This window comes from Neomonachus schauinslandi, chromosome 2 (assembly GCF_002201575.2).
Source record: "Neomonachus schauinslandi chromosome 2, ASM220157v2, whole genome shotgun sequence".
NCBI classification, from domain to species: domain Eukaryota; kingdom Metazoa; phylum Chordata; class Mammalia; order Carnivora; family Phocidae; genus Neomonachus; species Neomonachus schauinslandi.
This window is the reverse complement of record NC_058404.1, coordinates 143,387,226-143,405,910: the sequence shown is the minus strand read 5'-3', so window position 1 is coordinate 143,405,910 and position 18,685 is coordinate 143,387,226. Positions and strand designations below refer to the sequence as shown.

Below are 18,685 nucleotides of genomic sequence, written 5' to 3'. Positions count from 1 at the left end.
CCAGTGACATCAGTCAATATAGTTTCAGTTAAGTATAATTATAGAGAAATATCTTTATAGTTCAGTTTTTGAGAAAATGATAGCGCACAAAGATGATCTGGCTCGCCACTCCAACCTTTACTGAGTACTTACTATGTTTCAGATATTAAAGTAATTTTTCCTTTTTTTTTAAAGATTTTATTTATTTATTTGACAGAGAGAGACACAGCGAGAGAGGGAACACAAGCAGGGGGAGTGGGAGAGGGAGAAGCAGGCTTCCCGCAGAGCAGGGAGCCGACGTGGGGCTCAATCCAGAGACTCCAGGACCATGACCTGAGCGGAAGGCAGTTGCTTAACCAATTGAGCCACCCAGGCGCCCCAATAAATAAAATCTTTAAAGAAATAAAATAATATTTTGAAAAGCACTTCATGGGACACAATAAGGATAAAGATATGTACACTCTCTACATACTGACCGGGAACAATCTCCAAGATATATTAAATGGGATAAAGGTGTAGAACAGCATATATGATGTGCTACATTTATTTATGTTATTTTAAAGAAAGAGAAAGACAGAGGGATTAAATATACATATTTGACTATCTAGAAGGATAAACAAGAACGGTTTACATTGATTGCCTGTGTAGCCAAGGAATTCAGTAGGGGAACTTTTTACTATATACCCTTTTGTACTTTTTATTTTAACCATGTGAATGTATTACGTGTCTTAGAAAAGGAGGAGGAAGGGAAGGAGGAGGAGGAGGAGAAGAGGGAGAAGAAAACCATTTATTAGTGTGAATCTCCAAGCAAGGTAAGCTGACCATTGGGAGGTTGAGATGGTTCTCCCAGTGCGCTGAGATCTAATCCTAAAAATACAAATTCTTTCTCCCACAGAACATTTACCTTTACATATGACTAAACATGAATTATTAAGTTAGTCATGAAAGGCCAACAAAATGGGGCGCCTGGGTGGCTCAGTCGTTGAGCGTCTACCTTCGGCTCAGGTCATGATCTCAGGGTCCTGGGATCGAGCCCCGCATCGGGCTCCCTGCTCTGCGGGGAGCCTGCTTCTCCCTCTCCCACTCCCCCTGCTTGTGTTCCCTCTCTCACTGTGTCTTTCTCTGTCAAATGAATAAATAAAATTAAAAAAAAAAAAAAAAGGCCAACAAAATATTCATCAGCTAAAATTAGCATGTTCATAAAATTTTCTGAGGACCCTGATACAGACTCTATTGAGGAAGCGGGGCTGCCACGCAATGCTTAGCAATGCTGCAGAATTTCTGCTCCCATGCACACAGGCTGAAAGCAGGAATTTCCTCATCTGGGGAATTCATTCACCCATCAGAGTTACCAAGTGCTTACTATGTGTCAGATACTGTGCTAAGCATATAGCATAATGCATTTCACAAAAGGACTAAAATCACTGCCCTATGGACTTACATTCTGCTGGCAAGGAAGATATAGACGATAAACAAGATAAAGATGTAAAATATATACTATACTCCATGAGTCCTACAATGAACGTTTTTTTCACATTTTATGAGATCTGAAATTGGGATGCATCTTTTGGTAGATGCATCTGACAATTGGGAGGGCTTAATTTTTTTCTTTCTCAGAGGGACACTTAATGGTGTCTTAGGTCTGATGAAATATAGGAAAATAATACATATGGGAAAATATTTGGGAAATATTTCCCAAATAATACATATGGGAAAATACCGTATCACACTGACAAGTGCTACAGAGGAAAATAAGCAGAGCAGAGGGAGAAGGAGTATGGGGAAACTGCAACTTACAACAGTCAGGAGAGACCTAGGTAACATCTGAGCAGACTTAATTAAACCAGTGAAGGAGCCAGCCATTCCTCTACATGATGGAATAGCAGCATCCCCAATACAGGAAAAGAACAAGGGGAGAGTAAGTTTCAGAAACACAAGTTGCTAGTGCAGCTAGAGTGGAGGGAATGTAGCAGGAGATGAATTCTGGGGGATAACAGAGGGGCCAGATTATATAGAGACTCACAGGCCATATTTCTACTTAGTGCATGATCATTGCCTTGAGTGTACAAAAGGCTGGGTAGTATAGTACCTACGAACACAGGCTTTGGAGCCAGATCTCGGATTTATGTCTTACCTCTGCCACTTCCTAGCTGTATGACAGCAGGCAAATTATTCTCTGTTTGTTTCACCATCTGTAAAATGGAGCAATTCTCACTACCCACCTCCTAAGGTTGTTGTGAGGATTAAGTATTTTATGTAAAACATTTTGGATAGACAGAGCCTGGTAAATAAGGCACACCACCTACGTGTTTAACATTGTTATTATTGATTATGAATTTCAATACCTGCCTCATCGTTAGTAATTTTTCTGTATGTTGTTTGGTTAATGGACAGTAATGCATAATAGTATCAACAATGTTTTTGGGGGCACCTGGTTGGCTCAGTTGGTAGAGTATGCGACTCTTGATCTCTGGGTCACGAGTTCAAGCCTCATGTTGTGCGAGAGTTGACTTAAAAACAAAAAACAAAACAATGTTTTTGGACACTGACTTTGCAGTAATTAGTCTCTAAAGACCTGTGTCTGGTGTATTTCAAATACAAATTATCATCTCATCTTTCTAAGCAGGTATAGACAATACTCAACCACACCACCATCCCTCCAACCAAAAAACAATCTTGTGTAATTATATTTCATTGCTTTGTTGAGTTTGCCATGAGAAAGTAAGAAAGGATCGGGAAAGTGGGCCACTGAAGAGACACTGAAGTAGGGGATTGTAAGGAAGCAATTTAAAAAATGAATTACAAACCAGTTAATTTTGTTAGTTGCTTTGTTATCAGGTTTGGTTTAAAGAAAAACCACTTTTGGGACGCCTGGGTGGCTCAGTCGGTTAAGCGTCTGCCTTCAGCTCAGGTCATGATCCCAGGGTCCTGGGATCGAGTCCCGCATCGGGCTCCCTGCTCCGCGGGGAGCCTGCTTCTCCCTCTGCCTCTGTCTCTCTCTCTCTCTCTGTCTCTCATGAATAAATAAATAAAATCTTTAAAAAAAAAAGAAAAAGAAAAACCACTTTTATTCACCCAAGTTAAAAATTTTGATTATGTGTATTTTAATGATTTGTGGCATTCTTATCCGGAACGTTTAGATTTATGGAACTCCTAAGTATAAATGGCGTAAGTTAGGTAGTCACAACTTTTTCATGTTTTCTCTTCCTTTCCTTAAGAAACTTGAACATTTATCATACTAAAGGAATTATACTAAATGATTAAAGGGTACAAACAGGAACAAGACAAGATCCTTGACTTTTCTCTATAAAATTAGTGGAAGTACATTTATATGTAACTCCCTTTCTCTTAAATAAGGAGTCCATTTCATGGCTATTCCACAGTCATGATGCCTCTGCTCCCCTTTCAGACCCCAAATGAGGGACAAATTAGCTACTGTACCCTGTCTACTTCCTCTTTTTTTTTTTCAAGATTTTATTTATTTATTTGATAGAGAGAGACACAGCGAGAGAGGGAACACAAGCAGGGGGAGTGGGAGAGGGAGAAGCAGGCCTCCCGCCGATCAGGGAGCCCGATGTGGGGCTCGATCCCAGGACCCCGAGATCATGACCTGAGCCAAAGGCAGACGCTTAAAGACTGAGCCACCCAGGCGCCCCGCTCTCTACTTCCTCTTGAGACTGGAAGTAGTGAGCAGCTCCACCCCTTGCCAGACACCAACACAGAGGCAAGACTCTGAGGTCAGGGGCAGAATGAGGGTTCAACCGTCACCTCTTCTGGACGCAACTGTCCATCCCTCCTGCCCACAGTCCTTCCCGCCCAGGGGATGCTATCAGGGAAGAAAACAGGTCAACTGGAGGGAAAACTCACAGTATGCTGTTACTGACCTACAATACTCACCAGTTTAAAATGAAGCAGGGCACTTTGACAAGGTCGGTGCCTTAAAAGAATTTAGCTAAAATGTCAAAGCACTGTTTTTTTATTATGAAAGAATACATGCAGTAGATATCCATAAGCTCCACTCCAGATTATGGGGTAGAGTGAGGCACAGGAAGGTGAGGAGAGGCTCAGGAAGGCGTGGGGCTTAGAGACTGAGTGAGGTTCTTGGCACACAATTACTTGGGAATAGCAATGCTGAGCATTTATTGGTCACTTTTTTAGGCTGCAATAAAATGCCCCCACGGAAAATGTCTGAAGCAAATGTCAAGCGTCCAGTTTTAAAGCAGAAGACAACGCTTAGTGCAGTATGATCCCAACCATTCTGCAAGTCACCCAAGCTTAAAACCTTGGCAGCAGGATGGGGCGCCTGGGTGGCTCAGATGGTTAAGCGTCTGCCTTCAGCTCAGGTCATGATCCCAGGGTCCTGGGATCGAGCCCTGCATCAGGCTCCCTGCTCTGCGGGGAGCCTCCCTCTCCCTCTGCCTCTGCCTCTCTCTCTCTGACTCTCATGAATAAATAAATAAAAACATTAAAAAAAAAAAAAAAAAACAAAACCTTGGCAGCAGGAAAGCAACCCGCACCATAGCCTCTGTGGTATCTGTTATCTACAATTCCACCTCACAGATGAAAAAAGGACCCTCCTCCTCGGCATAATATTCATATATCCATGTCTTCTTCATTTATCCATCAACATCACCTTTTATGACAGTGCCAACCATACAGAGATACAAAAATGAAAAACATAGTCCTGCCCTTAACAGTTTGGCTTCACAAGCATTTTTCGAGTGCTTTCCACATATTAACTGCAAAGGGCTATCACAGACATATGTATCTGAATTTCAGGAAAAGTTTTTCAGATGACGCCAGAGTTAAGTCTTAAGGAACCAGTAGGAGTTTCCTTGATGAGGAAGTGGGAGGGGAAGGGCATATCCAGGCATAATTGCAGAGTATGTGGGGGAGGCGGGAGCTGGAAAGATAGGAGCCAGAACATAACAGGCCTGTATGCCAAGCTACAGAGACTGGATTTTATTATGGAGCAGGTGGACAACCACCGGAGGATTTTAAGAAAAGTACCAACATGGACAGATGTTTTGTGGTTGTTAGGCTCATCCAAGGGTGACTGGACTGGAGACTGGACTGGACAGAAGCCAGGGCTTGAATGCAGACAAACTAGTTAGGAAGCTACTGCTATAATCGTGGTGAAAAATGATGAGAACATAAACTATGTCAGAGGCAGAGAGGATGAAGAGCATGGGACCTGTTTGAGAAATATTCTATAAACAGAAATGAAAGGACTTGAATACTGGACATGTGGGGGTGAAATCCAGAACATAAGATTCCCCCCAGTGTCCTCCTTGTAGCTTAGGCAATTATTTGGCTAGTGGTACTGTTGAGGGTGGCAAGGCACAAAGAAGCATATTGATTTTTTTTTTCCTTTAATGGAGGCTGGGGAAGATGATGAGGTCAATTTTAAATGTTGAATTTGAAACCTGTAGGGGATCCAAGCGGAGAGGTGTATGAATTAGTAAGCTAACTCGACTCTATGCTTTTTAAGCTCAAGAAATTTACAAGAATACTCCAGGAATGTGTACCTACCTGGGCAATCTCATTTCGAAAAGGACAGGGCATTCCATTTTGGAAAAAAATGATATTTTTCATGTTTTAAAAAAAACACTGAAAATGCAGGGGTTGAAAGTTAATAACAAAATATTATGCTACTAGCTGCCAAACTGACACTACAGATCAATGTAGTTTCTCTAACAAACTAAATGCAGGCAGGGTTCGATCGGTTTCCACCTCACACCACTTGAAAAGAGCGGCGTACCTGGTGTTAGGATCTAGGAATTCCTTTTATAACAGGTTTGAAGAGCAAGAACTGAGAAATGCGCCCTCCGGTGGCAGTGGGATGAGGGGGCTCTAGCACCCTTTTTACCACCAAACAAAGCCCTGTAAAGAAATGCAATTTACTAGGATCAGGAGGCCGTAAGGCTCATTCTGCCAAACCGCAAAACAAAACGAACCCTCCCAGAGGCCGGGACCCCTTACCTGTCACGTCGGCCGAAGTAAAATTTCACTTTCGACTCAACAAAATACGACCCCAGATTCGATAGCTTGCAGTAAGTCCCTTTCGGCGACAATTAAACACCCCGCAAGCCAAAACACGTATACTACCGGGATTCTCTCCAGCCGGCAGGGCCGGGCTTCGACCACGTGGGTGGTTGGGGCCAGCAGTAGCTACCCGCGAAGGGCGGGAGTAGGAGGCGTGTCTCTGCCGAGGGAGGCGGGACCTGCGCAGTGGGCGGGGCTTGGGCGGATACGGGCTACCGGCCTCCTCTCGCCTACTTTTCCCCTTTGCCTTCGCCCTTCGAGCCGCCACGTAATGCCACGTCCCCGCGCATGCGCATCTTGACTAGTGGTGGCGGCTGTTTCCGGGCTTAGGGGGCTGGAGCGGCCGGCCGCGGAGTAGGAGGCGTTGGTGGTAGCGGCCGGGGAGTGCAGAGTGCGGGCTTGGGGGCCAGGCCCTGCTGAGGGCAGGGAAAGTTACCTTTTCTTTCCCGAAGGGGCCGGTAGAGCCGGTGGCTGAGCGACAAGATGAATTTCCTCCGCGGGGTAATGGGGGGTCAGAGTGCCGGACCCCAGCACACAGAAATCGAGACGGTGAGAGGAGCGCGATGGGTCCGGGACTTGGGAAGGGTTCGGGCAGGAACGGGACGAAGGATTCGGGGGCCTGGAGGTGACTTCCCGCGCCCCGCCGTGGGCTGGGGGTCCACATGCCGCCTCTCCCTTTGCCTCCCTTTCTCTGCTGAAACCCCCGAGTTATTCCCTTACGCCCCCAGCGCAGCCCCCACCGCGGCGTTTCGGCCAGGCTGACAGAAGCCGCGCCGCAAAGCTCCACAGGCCCGGCGTGGAGGGTGGTCCTCGGGTGGTGCCGCCCGGGAAGGGCTCGATCCTGGGCTCAGGTGGCTCGACCTGTCTCCTATACTCCTCGGGGCCGCGGGCCCTTGCCTCCTTTCGCCTGTCTCCACTGGCCGAGAGGAACCTGAAGTCCTGCTCCCTCCGTCGCAGCCAGGAATGGCACATGGGGGAAGACTGCAAGGTTTAAAACCCAGCTGCTGACTCGAGCGTGTGGCTAAGAATAAAACGATAGTTTGGGGTCACAAAGCCACCTGCTCCTGTCCCTTCAACTGGAGGAAGGTCGTTCTGCCAGGTGTTATTAGTTCAGACCTCGTTTTTCGGGCTCCTCCAACTCTATGCCATTTGGGAAATATTCGCTAGGACTTACAGGGGTATTTCGCGCTCAAACCGCTTTGGGACACATCCCTGGCTTTCCCTTACACTCACTCCATTCAGAAGTCTGAACCCTTGGTAACACGATTTGCAGCGTCACTTTAAAAACTTGTTAACCACTGAAAACAGTATTTGGTAGTTGGTTCAACGTTAGGTTTAGGATAAACTTCCTTTGCAGTTTGGTTAGTTTCTATTAGAAGTGAGTGTGTGTGACATTTTAAAAATAAACTATTTGAGAATAATTTTAGATCTACAGAAAAGTGAGAAAGTATGACATTTTAAAGGTAAACTTTGGGTAGTATTCATAGACATAATTGGGATGTCTGTGAACATAGGTCCTATGTTCTGTGTTATCAGGATCTTGAAGGATAATAATAGCTTTCATTTGTCAAGTTCTTACCGTGAGGTAGGTACTATGCTGAGCTCTTTATTATAGTCTGTATTCTCCATTAATCTAACCACCCTGCAAGATGGATGATAGTACCTTCACTTGACAAATGAAGAAACGAGGTTTAGAGAGGTGAAGTAACTTGACCAGGGCCACACTGTTAGTAGTAGTAGAGCCAGGATTCAACCATGGTTTGCCTTACTTCTCAGCCTAGGTTTTCTTGCTGATGCTCATTTTAATATTTGGGAATTTTGGAAATGTATCTAATATTAAAATTAATCTCTCACATCTGGATTAGAACAGTTTAAAGCAGAAGTTGAAAGCTGGTGAATCTCTTTTCCTTCATTTGAAAATCAGGAGATTTCATGTGTGCACACATGCACACACACACACACACACACACACACTGATATTTGACTTCTTTTGTCTGCTCCCACATGGCTACAAGGCACCCAAACTGCCCTATTATAAGACAATGCTCTCTACAGATTACCAGAGTCACAGCCTACTTCTTCAGCTTGTGTTCATTTATTTTATTTCTGATATTTTTTGTTTGAGGCAGCAAGTATGGTTTATTAGAAAGTGCTTCGGATTTAGACCTTGATTTGAATCCTTGTCTTTCACCTCTAATTTGACTGGACCAGGCAAGAGATGGATAACACCCTGTGAGTAAAGTAAGGAAACCGCCTGCTTTTATGGGTGTAAATGAGGATTAAGTGAAATAAAAAATAGAGCCTGGGTGGGCTCAGTCGGTTAAGCATCTGCCTTTGGCTCAGGTCATGATCCCAGAGTCCTGGGATCGAGCGCCGTTGGGGGCTCCCTGCTCAGGAGGGAGTCTGCTTCTTCCTCTCCTATGCTTGTGCTCTCTAGCTCTGTCTCTCTCTCTCAAAGAAATAAATAAAATCTTAAGAAAAAAAAAAGTAAATAGAGCCTGGCACTTAGCATGTGCTCAATAAAGGGTAGTTTTTATTACATGTTTTTTTTGTTTTTTTTTTAAAGATTTTATTTATTTATTTGACAGAGAGAGACACAGCGAGAGAGGGAACACAAGCAGGGGGAGTGGGAGAGGGAGAAGCAGGCCTCCTGCGGAGCAGGGAGCCCGATGTGGGGCTCGATCCCAGGACCCTGAGATCATGACCTGAGCTGAAGGCGGACGCTTAACGACTGAGCCACCCAGGCGCCCCTTTATTACATGTTTTTAGAGGAAGACTATTCTTTTTTTTTAAACAGTTGGCCTTGTCACAATGACTTCTGTAGAAAAGATGGCGTACAGTTGAGTATAGGATTTTAAAGTTAGAAGGTCCTTTGCAGATCATCCAGATTGAACCCCCTCATTTTACAAGTTAGGCACAGATCACTAAAGCAACTTGCACAGTATTACAGAGCTGAGACTAGAACACTGATCTTGCCATAGTGAATGGAACAACATAATTTTTACACCGTGATTTCAAAATGAAGCTTGAGTATCACTTGTGTATGTTGTTTATGTAAACTGAAAGGAAAGTGAGGGTCCTTGTTCTTGCCTAACTTTGAGCATGTATACTCAAAATTGGAAAAGTAATTTGTCTTATGGAGAGAATTAAAAGTTTACTCCCAAGTTACAGTGTGAATTAAGTTTGTTTCACCATCTCATTCCATTAGGAAATATAATGGGTAAAAAGGCTTATGGGTCACTAATTTGTAAGTATGTTTGTAGAGCATCAGTAGAATGAGTGGTACAATTTTAGATATTTTAATTGGTGATTTGATCAGGTCGGGGTATTCAAGTTGCCAGAATTGGGAACCTCCAACTTACACATTATTGTTTAATATTTTGTAATTTTTTCCATTTCTGTAAAATTATTTTCATTGTGGTTTTCCATCTTTTGTGCTTTTCTCCAGCAGAAAGCCTCTTTGTCTAAGGTCTACCCGTCCTTTATTTTACTTTATTTTTTTTATATCTTGTTTATTATTTTTTTTGTTAAAGATTTTTAAAAAAATTTTAAGTAATATATACACCCAGTGTGGGGCTCAAACTTACAACCCTGAGATGAAGAGTTGCATGCTGTAGCGACTGAGCCAGTCAGACACCCCTAAAGTCTAGCTGTCCTTAAAATTTTTTTTTTTTTTTAAGAGAGAGAGAGTGCAATTCTGTGCCAGGTGGTTGGGGGTAGGAGGTGGGCAGGGGCAGAGGGAGAGAGAGGGAGCGAATCCTAAGCAGGCTCCACGACTGGCGCAGAGCCTGACCTGACGTTGCCTCCATCTCAGGACCCTGAGGTCATGACCTGAACCAAAATCAAGAGTCGGATGCTTAGCCAACTGAGCCACTCAGGTGTTTTAAATCCACCCTTATTTTCCCTCCCATCAAACTGCAGATAATCTCTTTCCCCTCTGAGCAGTCTTCACATTTTAACTACATTGTGCATTTCTTAAGCTTTCTACTATTTGTATGTTTCATCTTTTCTAGACTCTTAAATGTCTTTAGGGAAGAGTTCATAAGTATTTTAATCTTTGTTTTTCCATAGTAGTAGATATTCAATAAGTATTTGTTGAATGAATTATAGGGGTGTCTGGGTGGCTCAGTCAGTTAGTCCGCCTCTTGATTTCAGCTCAGATCATGATCTCAGGGTCATGAGATCGAGCCCTGTGTTGGGCTCCGAGCTCAGTGAGGAGTCGGCTTGAGATTCTCTCCCTCTGCCCCTCCCCCTGCTTGTACTTGCTCACTCTCTGTCTCTGTCTCTAAAATAAATAAATCTTCAATAAATGAATGAATGAATTACAGTGTTATATGAAAGAAATCCCACATCTATGATCATAACAGCTTACAAATTACTAGGTGCTAAAACAATACCTTTTAAAGACTGTAGGAATCAAAGTTCTAGAATGATTGATGTCCATTTGTCAAACTTTTTATTTAAGGGATTTTTCAAATTTACTGTGCTTTTACTGCTTTCTTTTTCTTTTTTTTTTGGTGGGCAGCAAAGCAGTTTATTGAATAATATTGAGTGATAATACGAAGCTCCCCAAGAGGGAGGGGACCCGAGAGGGTTGCCCCGTTTTCCTGTTTTCACTTAGTGAACTTAAGTATATCTTCTAAATGTGTTAGAGTTACCTTATTGATTTTTTTTAAAGATTTCATTTTTAAGTAATCTTTACACCCAACGTGGGGCTCAAGTTTACAACCCCGAGATCAAGAATTGCATGCTTTACTGACTGAGCCAGCCAGGTGCCCCTATTATTGATTTTATAGTACCTAACTTTTAAGAGTAACTTTGGATTGGTATTAAGATGTTCTCTAGAGACAAAGTAGTAAATACTTGTATTTGTATCATATGATAAGTAATTCTATAAAATTTTAAATATTTTAAGTCTAGAATTTCATCCTCATTAAACTTTGCATATTTTAGAGTCGAATACGTGTTTTAAAAAAGTTTTATTTGTTTAAGTAATGTCTACACCCATTGCGGGGCTTGAACTCATGACCCTGAGATTAAGAGTTCGCATGCTTTTCCAACTGAGCCAGCCAGGTGCCCCTTAGAGTCAAATACTTTTAAATTTGATTTCTCTTTTTCGCCTTAGAGAAAGGCACTGATTTCTGGTGATTGAAGCCTCCTTAGGCTGGACATACTGGTGCAAATAAACACTAATTATACTAAAACTCCTACTTATTTTTTTGTATGCATACATAGTTAATTTTCTGTCTACCTTTCAACTAATAACCTTTTTTTTAGATTTTATTTATTTGACAGAGAGAGTACAAGCAGGCAGAGTGGCAGGCAGAGGGAGAGAGAGAAGCAGACTCCCCGCTGAGCAGAGAGCCCAACATGGGGCTCGATCCCAGGACCCCGGGATCATGCTGAGCTGAAGGCAGCCGCTTAACTGACTGAGCCACCCAGGTGCCCCAACACATGGGATTTTCAAGAAACTAGCTTTTTATTTTTTATTTATTTATTTTTTTTAAAAGATTTTATTTATTTATTTGACAGAGACACAGCGAGAGAGGGAACACAAGCAGGGGGAGTGGGAGAGGGAGAAGCAGGCTTCCCGCGGAGCAGGGAGCCCGATGCGGGGCTCGATCCCAGGACCCCGGGATCATGACCTGAGCCGAAGGCAGATGCCCAACGACTGAGCCACCCAGGCGCCCCAAGAAACTAGCTTTTTAAAAAACATTATTAGGGGTGCCTGGGTGGCTCAGTCAGTTAAGCCGCTGCCTTTAGCTCAGGTCATGATCTCGGGGTCCTGGGATGGAGCCCCGCATCGGGTTCCCTGCTCAGTGGGAAGTCTGCTTCTCCCTCTGCTGCTCACCCCGCTTTCTCACTCTCTTTCACTCTCTCTCAAATAAATAAAATCTTAAAAAAAAAAAATCCCAAGTATTAACATTTGATGGTAAATCATGGGGTGGGGGGAGTTTCTTTTCTCAAGTTGTATTCCAAGGCATAAAAGTTGCTTAAGTCCTGAAAAAGTGTGTGGAATTACCGTACTGAGAAGTTGTCTCTCTTTCTTTTTTTCTTTTTAAAGTAAGCTCCAGGCCCTTTGTGGGGCTTGAACTCATGACCCCAAGATCAGGAGTCACATGCTGTACTGACTGAACCAGCCAGGTGGCCCAAAGTCATCTCTTTTTAAATCAAACTTTGATCAGCTGGCTTAAAAAGCAGAAGAGCTAACAATATAGAGACAGCTATACTTTCTTATAATAAAAATTATTATTAAGGAATGTGTGCTTAAATTTCAAAATGGTTTTGGTTTGGTCAAGCATATTTTATACCACATTACTATAAATGTATAGTCCGAAACTCTTATTTGGGTTCGAGTTTCATATTCTACATTAATAACCAGGTCAGTGTCATCACTGCAATGTGTTTTCTCTCTTGGCTCTCTTGCAATAACAGTGTCAGAGAAAACCATAATAATGATTTGTGTTTTGATCACTTCTGTATCCAACCAAAGATGTCTCATATTCTTTTTATGTAGTGTCTATTGAAAACTACATGGCTTTTTTGAAGGTTAATATATAGATTATTAAGGGCAATTTTAAAAAACTAGAATCATTTAAATATTAGACATGCTACCAGTACCAATGTATGTTCCAAAAAAAGTGAATGGATGTACCTAAATTTGTTACCAATGAAGTGTGCTGGGTGATGATCAAAAACAAAACAAAAAACCTAACATTTATACAAGGTTTATTTATTTATTTATTTATTTAAGTTGTTTGTGTTTTTTTATAGATTTTTTTTTTATTTATTTTTTGACAGAGAGAGAGAGACAGCGAGAGAGGGAACACAAGCAGGGGGAGTGGGAGAGGGAGAAGCAGGCTCCCCGCTGAGCAAGGAGCCCGATGGAGGGCTCGATCCCAGGACTCCGGGGTTGTGACCTGAGCTGAAGGCAGACGCTAAAGGGCTGAGCCACCCAGGCGCCCCTATACAAGGTTTATTAAGCAGTTTACAAATATTTTCAAGATGGAGATATAAAGTAAGTTGTGTTTGCCAATTTTATTTGACCAGATCCCTTTTTTTCCTCAGGAAACCTTGTGGATCTGAGTGTTCTGAAGAATATACTTTAGGAAAAATTGTCCTAGAGAATATATTTTTTATTTATTTATTTTTTAAAGATTTTATTTATTTATTTGACAGAGAGAGAAACAGCGAGAGAGAGAGAACACAAGCAGGGGGAGTGGGAGAGGGAGAAGCAGGCTTCCCGCCTAGCAGGGAGCCCTATGCCAGGCTGGATGCCAGGCTGGATCCCAGGACCCTGAGATCATGACCTGAGCCAAAGGCAGACCCTTAAACTGAGCTATCCAGGCGCCCCGAGAATATATTTTTTAAAGGAATGCTACATTTAAGAAGTCTTTCATTAGCATCTGTTTTATGTAGTTTTTGAGGTGTTGCCCATTTAAATACCTAAAAGATAAAGCACCAGATACCTAGTGCTTTATGGTTTGATAATTAATTATAATCTTGAATCTGATTATCTTTTAGGAGAGAATAAAATAATTTCTTATGTAAATTTGCTGATAGGAAGTACCATTTTTCTTTCTTTACTCATTTACCTTCTGTTGTTTATACTGCATCTTTTTTTTGTCTGTTGTGAAAATCCTAGAAAAGGCCTGCTTATATTTTTATACCTCAGGCAGAAATGCTATAAACATTTTTGTACCAAAAGTTACCTTTAACTTGAAACCTTTTGTGGTGTTAAGACTTTGAGATGCTAGCATTTGTGTTAGGTTAGTTGGTAGACAAGTTACATAATGATGCCTTGCTTGGAAAGAATGTATTTTCGGAAAGCATTGTTCATTTCTTAGAGAAAGCATGGAGAATAAATGAAGCAGCATATTACCTTGGCTGACTTATTGTTAACTGTAATGGAAATAGAGTGTGTTAGAGTCATTGGATTTATTTTGTGAAGAGACTGGTGTTTGACTTTGTAATGTTCTCACATTTTTTTTAGATCTTAATAATTTAGGTCATCTAAAGATAATACTGATAAGACTTTTGCTTGTTTTATAAAATCTTCTGAATTGTAGAGTTTCAATTTAAAATAAATTTCTGGTTCTTCTTGTGTTCTAGAACACTAATTTTTTTTGTTCCATTAAAGCAATGTAAATGAATTGGCTATTGGTTAACATGAATTATTTTTTTTTTTAAGATTTTATTTATTTAGTTGACACAGAGAGAGAGAGAGGGAAGAGTGAACGCAGGCAGAGGAAGAGGGAGAAGCAGACTCCCCGCTGAGCAGGGAGCCTGACATGGGGCTCAATCCCAGGACCCTGGGATCATGACCTAAGCCAAAGGCCAACGCTCAACCGACTGAACCACCCTGGTGCCCCTATTTAAGTTCTACAGTAAATAGTCGTGGTTGGGGAAGTTCTCTCCAGGGAAGCTGTAACTATTACTAGTTTTAAGTTTCATGAAGGCAGTTATATGATCAAATATGTTGGTATTAGATGCTTGATAAACATTTATTGAATAAATATGATGGAATAATTGAGTTAGATTTTTTTAACTGGCATTCCTGTTCTTTATTTTTTGCATGTCAGTTAAGTAGTTACTGAATACTTTAAAAAAATAAGGGTTTCTGTTAGGAATTGTGAGGAAATACGGCAAACTACATTATGTCAGTGTCTTTAAATTGTAACCGTACCTTCAGCATGCTAGTTTTATGCCACCTTCCTTTTTTCCCTTTTTACTTTTCAGTGGTTTTTCATTTTCACATTCCTCATCTCACTTTTTTCTTTCCTAGTCACTCCTATTCCCACTGCTGCTTTTTTGGTCCCTTTGTGTATATCTGAATAAAAATAAATGGAACTATTGGTTAGCAAATAACAAACAGATACTAAATTCCAGTTATTAGGCTGTCATTCTGATTATGCTCAATTTACCAATTGTTAGTGGATTATTTGTCCTTTTCAAATTTTTCTTGGTAAAATTGTGAATGTCACATGGCGATTACTAAAAACAATGAATAGTTCTGATACGTAATCACCTCCATGAGTTGCATTATGTTATACATACTATTTTACTAATTAGCTTTTTAATTTTTTTATGACACAAAATGGCAAACAGTACTAGTAAACTTTAAGGCCCCTTTGACTACCATCTTTAATTTCAGTTCTCTTTGCAGAAATAACCATGAGGCTTTTTTTTTTTTAAGATTTATTTATTTAATTGAGAGAGAGAGAGCAGGCGTGCAAGCAGGAGATAGGGGGAGGGAGAGGGAATCCCAAGTTGACTCCATACTGAGCGCAGAGCCCTTCATGGGGCTTAGTCCCACAACCCTGAGTCACGACCTGAGCCGAAACCAAGAGTCTGAACACTTAACCAACTGCACCACCTAGGTGCCCCCAGAAATAACCATGATTCTTTTTTCTTTTTTCTTTTTTTTAAAGATTTTATTCATCCATTTGAGAGAGAGAGAGCAAGAGAGGGAACACAAGCAGGGGGAGTGGGAGAGGGAGAAGCAGGCTTCCCGCTGAGCAGGGAGCCAGAAGTGGGGCTCCATCCCAGGACCCTGGGATCATGACCTGAGCCGAAGGCAGATGCCCAACGACTGAGCCATCCAGGCACCCCATAACCATGATTCTTAATGTGGTATAAATCCTTCCAGAGTTTTATGAATAATTATGCATTTGTACAATATAGAATTATGTATTTGTGTGAACATATTTATCTTTTTTTCATAAACGACATACTGTTTATAGTGTTTTGCAGCTTACCTTTTTCATTGATATGTCCTGGAGATCTTTGCATATTAAAACATAGAGCCACTTTACTAGAATTATTTAAAATATCAGATTTTCAGTTACTTTGTTAACCACACTATACTTAGACTATAAAAGCATCTTTTTTTTTTTTAAAAGATGTTATTTATTTGACACAGAGAGACACAACGAGAGAGGGAACACAAGCAGGGGGAGTGGGAGAGGGAGAAGCAGGCTTCCCGCCCAGCAGGGAGCCCGATGCGGGGCTTGATCCCAGGACCCTGGGATCATGACCTGAGCCGAAGGGAGACGCTTAACAATTGAGCCACCCAGGCGCCCCTAAAAGCATCTTGATAACAGGATACATGTCCAATGCATCATTGTATTTATCTCTCAGAACACCTAATACTTCGCATGATACAAACTAATTGAAGAACTACTGTCTTTGAGTTTTTCCTTATTACCCCTTTCTGATCCTTCTAAATTAAACTTAACTCTGAGTCAAATTTTATTCAAATATGTTTTTTCTTTTTAGAACTGTTTTTGTTAATAAATAGTATTCTGTTGTTTAATGCAAGAGTCCACAAACTCAAATCCCAACAGTGTCAGTTGTGTAACATCATTGTTCAATCCAGCAGGTCAGGTTAGAAGAGAGCAGAGCTCTGGATGAAACTGGAGCCTGCACATCCTGGCTTGACAGTGTAGATGGAGCTCAACTCCAGCCAGTTGTTGCCTCCAGAAATGTAGGCTCAGAGAGCCAATTTAATGTAATGGTTAAGCACTCAAACTGCTTGGCTTTGAATTCCATGCAACCACTTACTAGTTTTGTGAACTTGGGCTTACCCACTGTGCCTCTGTTTCCTCACCTCTAAAATGTGGGATAATAATAGTGCCTATTGTATAGGGTTTTGTGTAGATTAAATGAATTTAAAAATATATAGATCTTTAGAAAAGACTGGCACATACTAAGTGGTATATATTGCCATATTTTAACAATTCTGAGATGCACATTAACGTGTAAACAGCTCTGAAATCAGATTGCATCATGTAATTATAATTGGCAGTATATCTTTTTTCTTGGTGTTACATTAAAAACTGGTGGATCTTGGGGCGCCTGGCTGGCTCAGTCAGTAGAGCATACAACTCTCAATGTGGCATTTGTGAGTTCGAGCCCCACATTGGCCATAGAGATTATTTAAAAAAGACGATGGATCTTATAATTGATGGCTTCTTAAATTGTGTGAAATACAGTATTAGTTGTCATTAGCTATCAGGCTAATTTTCTTCAAGAAAAGGTGGAAATCTGGATTTTTATATGAAATCTTTCAATTTTGAAATGTTTGCTTAAGGGGCACCTGGGTGGCTCAGTCGTTAAGCGTCTGCCTTCGGCCCAGGTCATGATCCCGGGGTCCTGGGATCGAGCCCCACCTCCGGCTCCCTGCTCAGCAGGAAGCCTGCTTCTCCCTCTCCCACTCCCCCTGCTTGTGTTCCCTCTCTCGCTGTGTCTCTCTCTGTCAAATAAATAAAATCTTTAAAAAAAAGAAAAAGAAATGTTGGCTTAAACATTATATCAGTGTCATAGGCCAAATAGATTTTTCAAATAGTATACCAAACAAATACATAATTACTGATTAGGAAAAATTGAGTTTTTGGGGTTTTTTTTAAGATTTTATTTATTTATAGGACAGAGAGACACAACGAGAGAGGGAACACAAGCAGGGGGAGTGGGAGAGGGAGAAGCAGGCTTCCCGCCCAGCAGGGAGCCCAATGCGGGGCTTGATCCCAGGACCCTGGGATCATGACCTGAGCCGAAGGCAGACGCTTAATGACTGAGCCACCCAGGCGCCCCTAAAATTGAGTATTTTTAACTTAATCTAAGTTTTGAGTATTAAGCAGCCTTAGAGTTTATCTAGTTTATTCTTCCATCTTGCAGATGATGATACAGACTTAGCAAGATATTTAAGGTTCAGTCAATCCTTGTTATTCATGGATTCCATATTTGTAAATTCACCTATCTGTTAAAATTTATTTGTAACTCCAAAATCAATATAAGTAGCACTTTCAGGTCATTTGTGGGCATGTGTAGGGTAGTGAAAGGTTTGAGTCACCTGATGTGTATGTCCCAATTTGAGGTCAAAGAAAGAGATGTTCTACCTTCTTGTTTCAACTCTCATATTAAACCAGTGTCCTTTTCACAGTCTATTTAGTGTCGTTTTTGTGCTTTTTGTTTGTGATTTCGCTGTTAAAAATGACCCCTAAGCATAATGTGGAAGTGCTGTCTAGTGTTCCTAAGCATAAGAAGGCTGTGGTGTTTTCACAGAAAGTATGTGTGTTAGATAAGCTTCCTTCAGGCATGAGTAATAGTGCTGGTGCTGTGAGTTCAGTGTTAATGAATCAAGGACATGTACTGAAAAAGATGTCTTTAAAGAAATACACATAAAACAAAGTTATGTATTGGATTGATTGAGGAAAATGTGACCGCAGACTCACAGGAACGTAGCTCTGCATTTTTCTTAAATGCAAAGGTTCAGTATCTGCTAATTCATTGTTTATAGTCACTCACAGAACATAGAACTACATGAATGACAAGAATCAACTGTATTCAGAAAGTAGATGAACAGTGAGTCATCAGGTGCTATGGTAGAGCACATAAGAGAATAAAAGCTAGATCTAATATATTCTGGAAATTTCTTTAAATTTTTGTTTAGTTATTGAAGCAATAGTGAAAACATGCTTGTTATAAATAATTCATATCAGTATGTAGTCTAAAATTGCCACTTTCTTCTTCTTTTCACTGTCTCATTTCCCATTACCAGGGGTAATTGCTGGTGAAGTTTGGCATACATCCTTCCAGAATATTTTCTTTGCATTTACCAATATGTTTATTATACAAATGAGTTTCTTTTTAAGAGTGGCAT

At 41.2% G+C, this 18,685-nt stretch overlaps 1 protein-coding gene across 2 annotated transcripts in view; it reads left to right on the top strand.

The window, feature by feature from the left end:
• The first annotated feature begins 6,280 nt into the window (after positions 1-6,280).
• USO1 (USO1 vesicle transport factor) overlaps positions 6,281-18,685 on the top strand; it is a 91,400-nt gene continuing 78,995 nt past the window's right edge. For both annotated transcript variants that reach the window (XM_021702330.2, XM_021702329.1), the window contains exon 1: positions 6,281-6,573. In XM_021702330.2, coding sequence (XP_021558005.1) covers positions 6,508-6,573 — 66 coding nt within the window. In that variant the 5' untranslated portion in view covers positions 6,281-6,507. The remainder of the gene's footprint in view (positions 6,574-18,685) is intronic.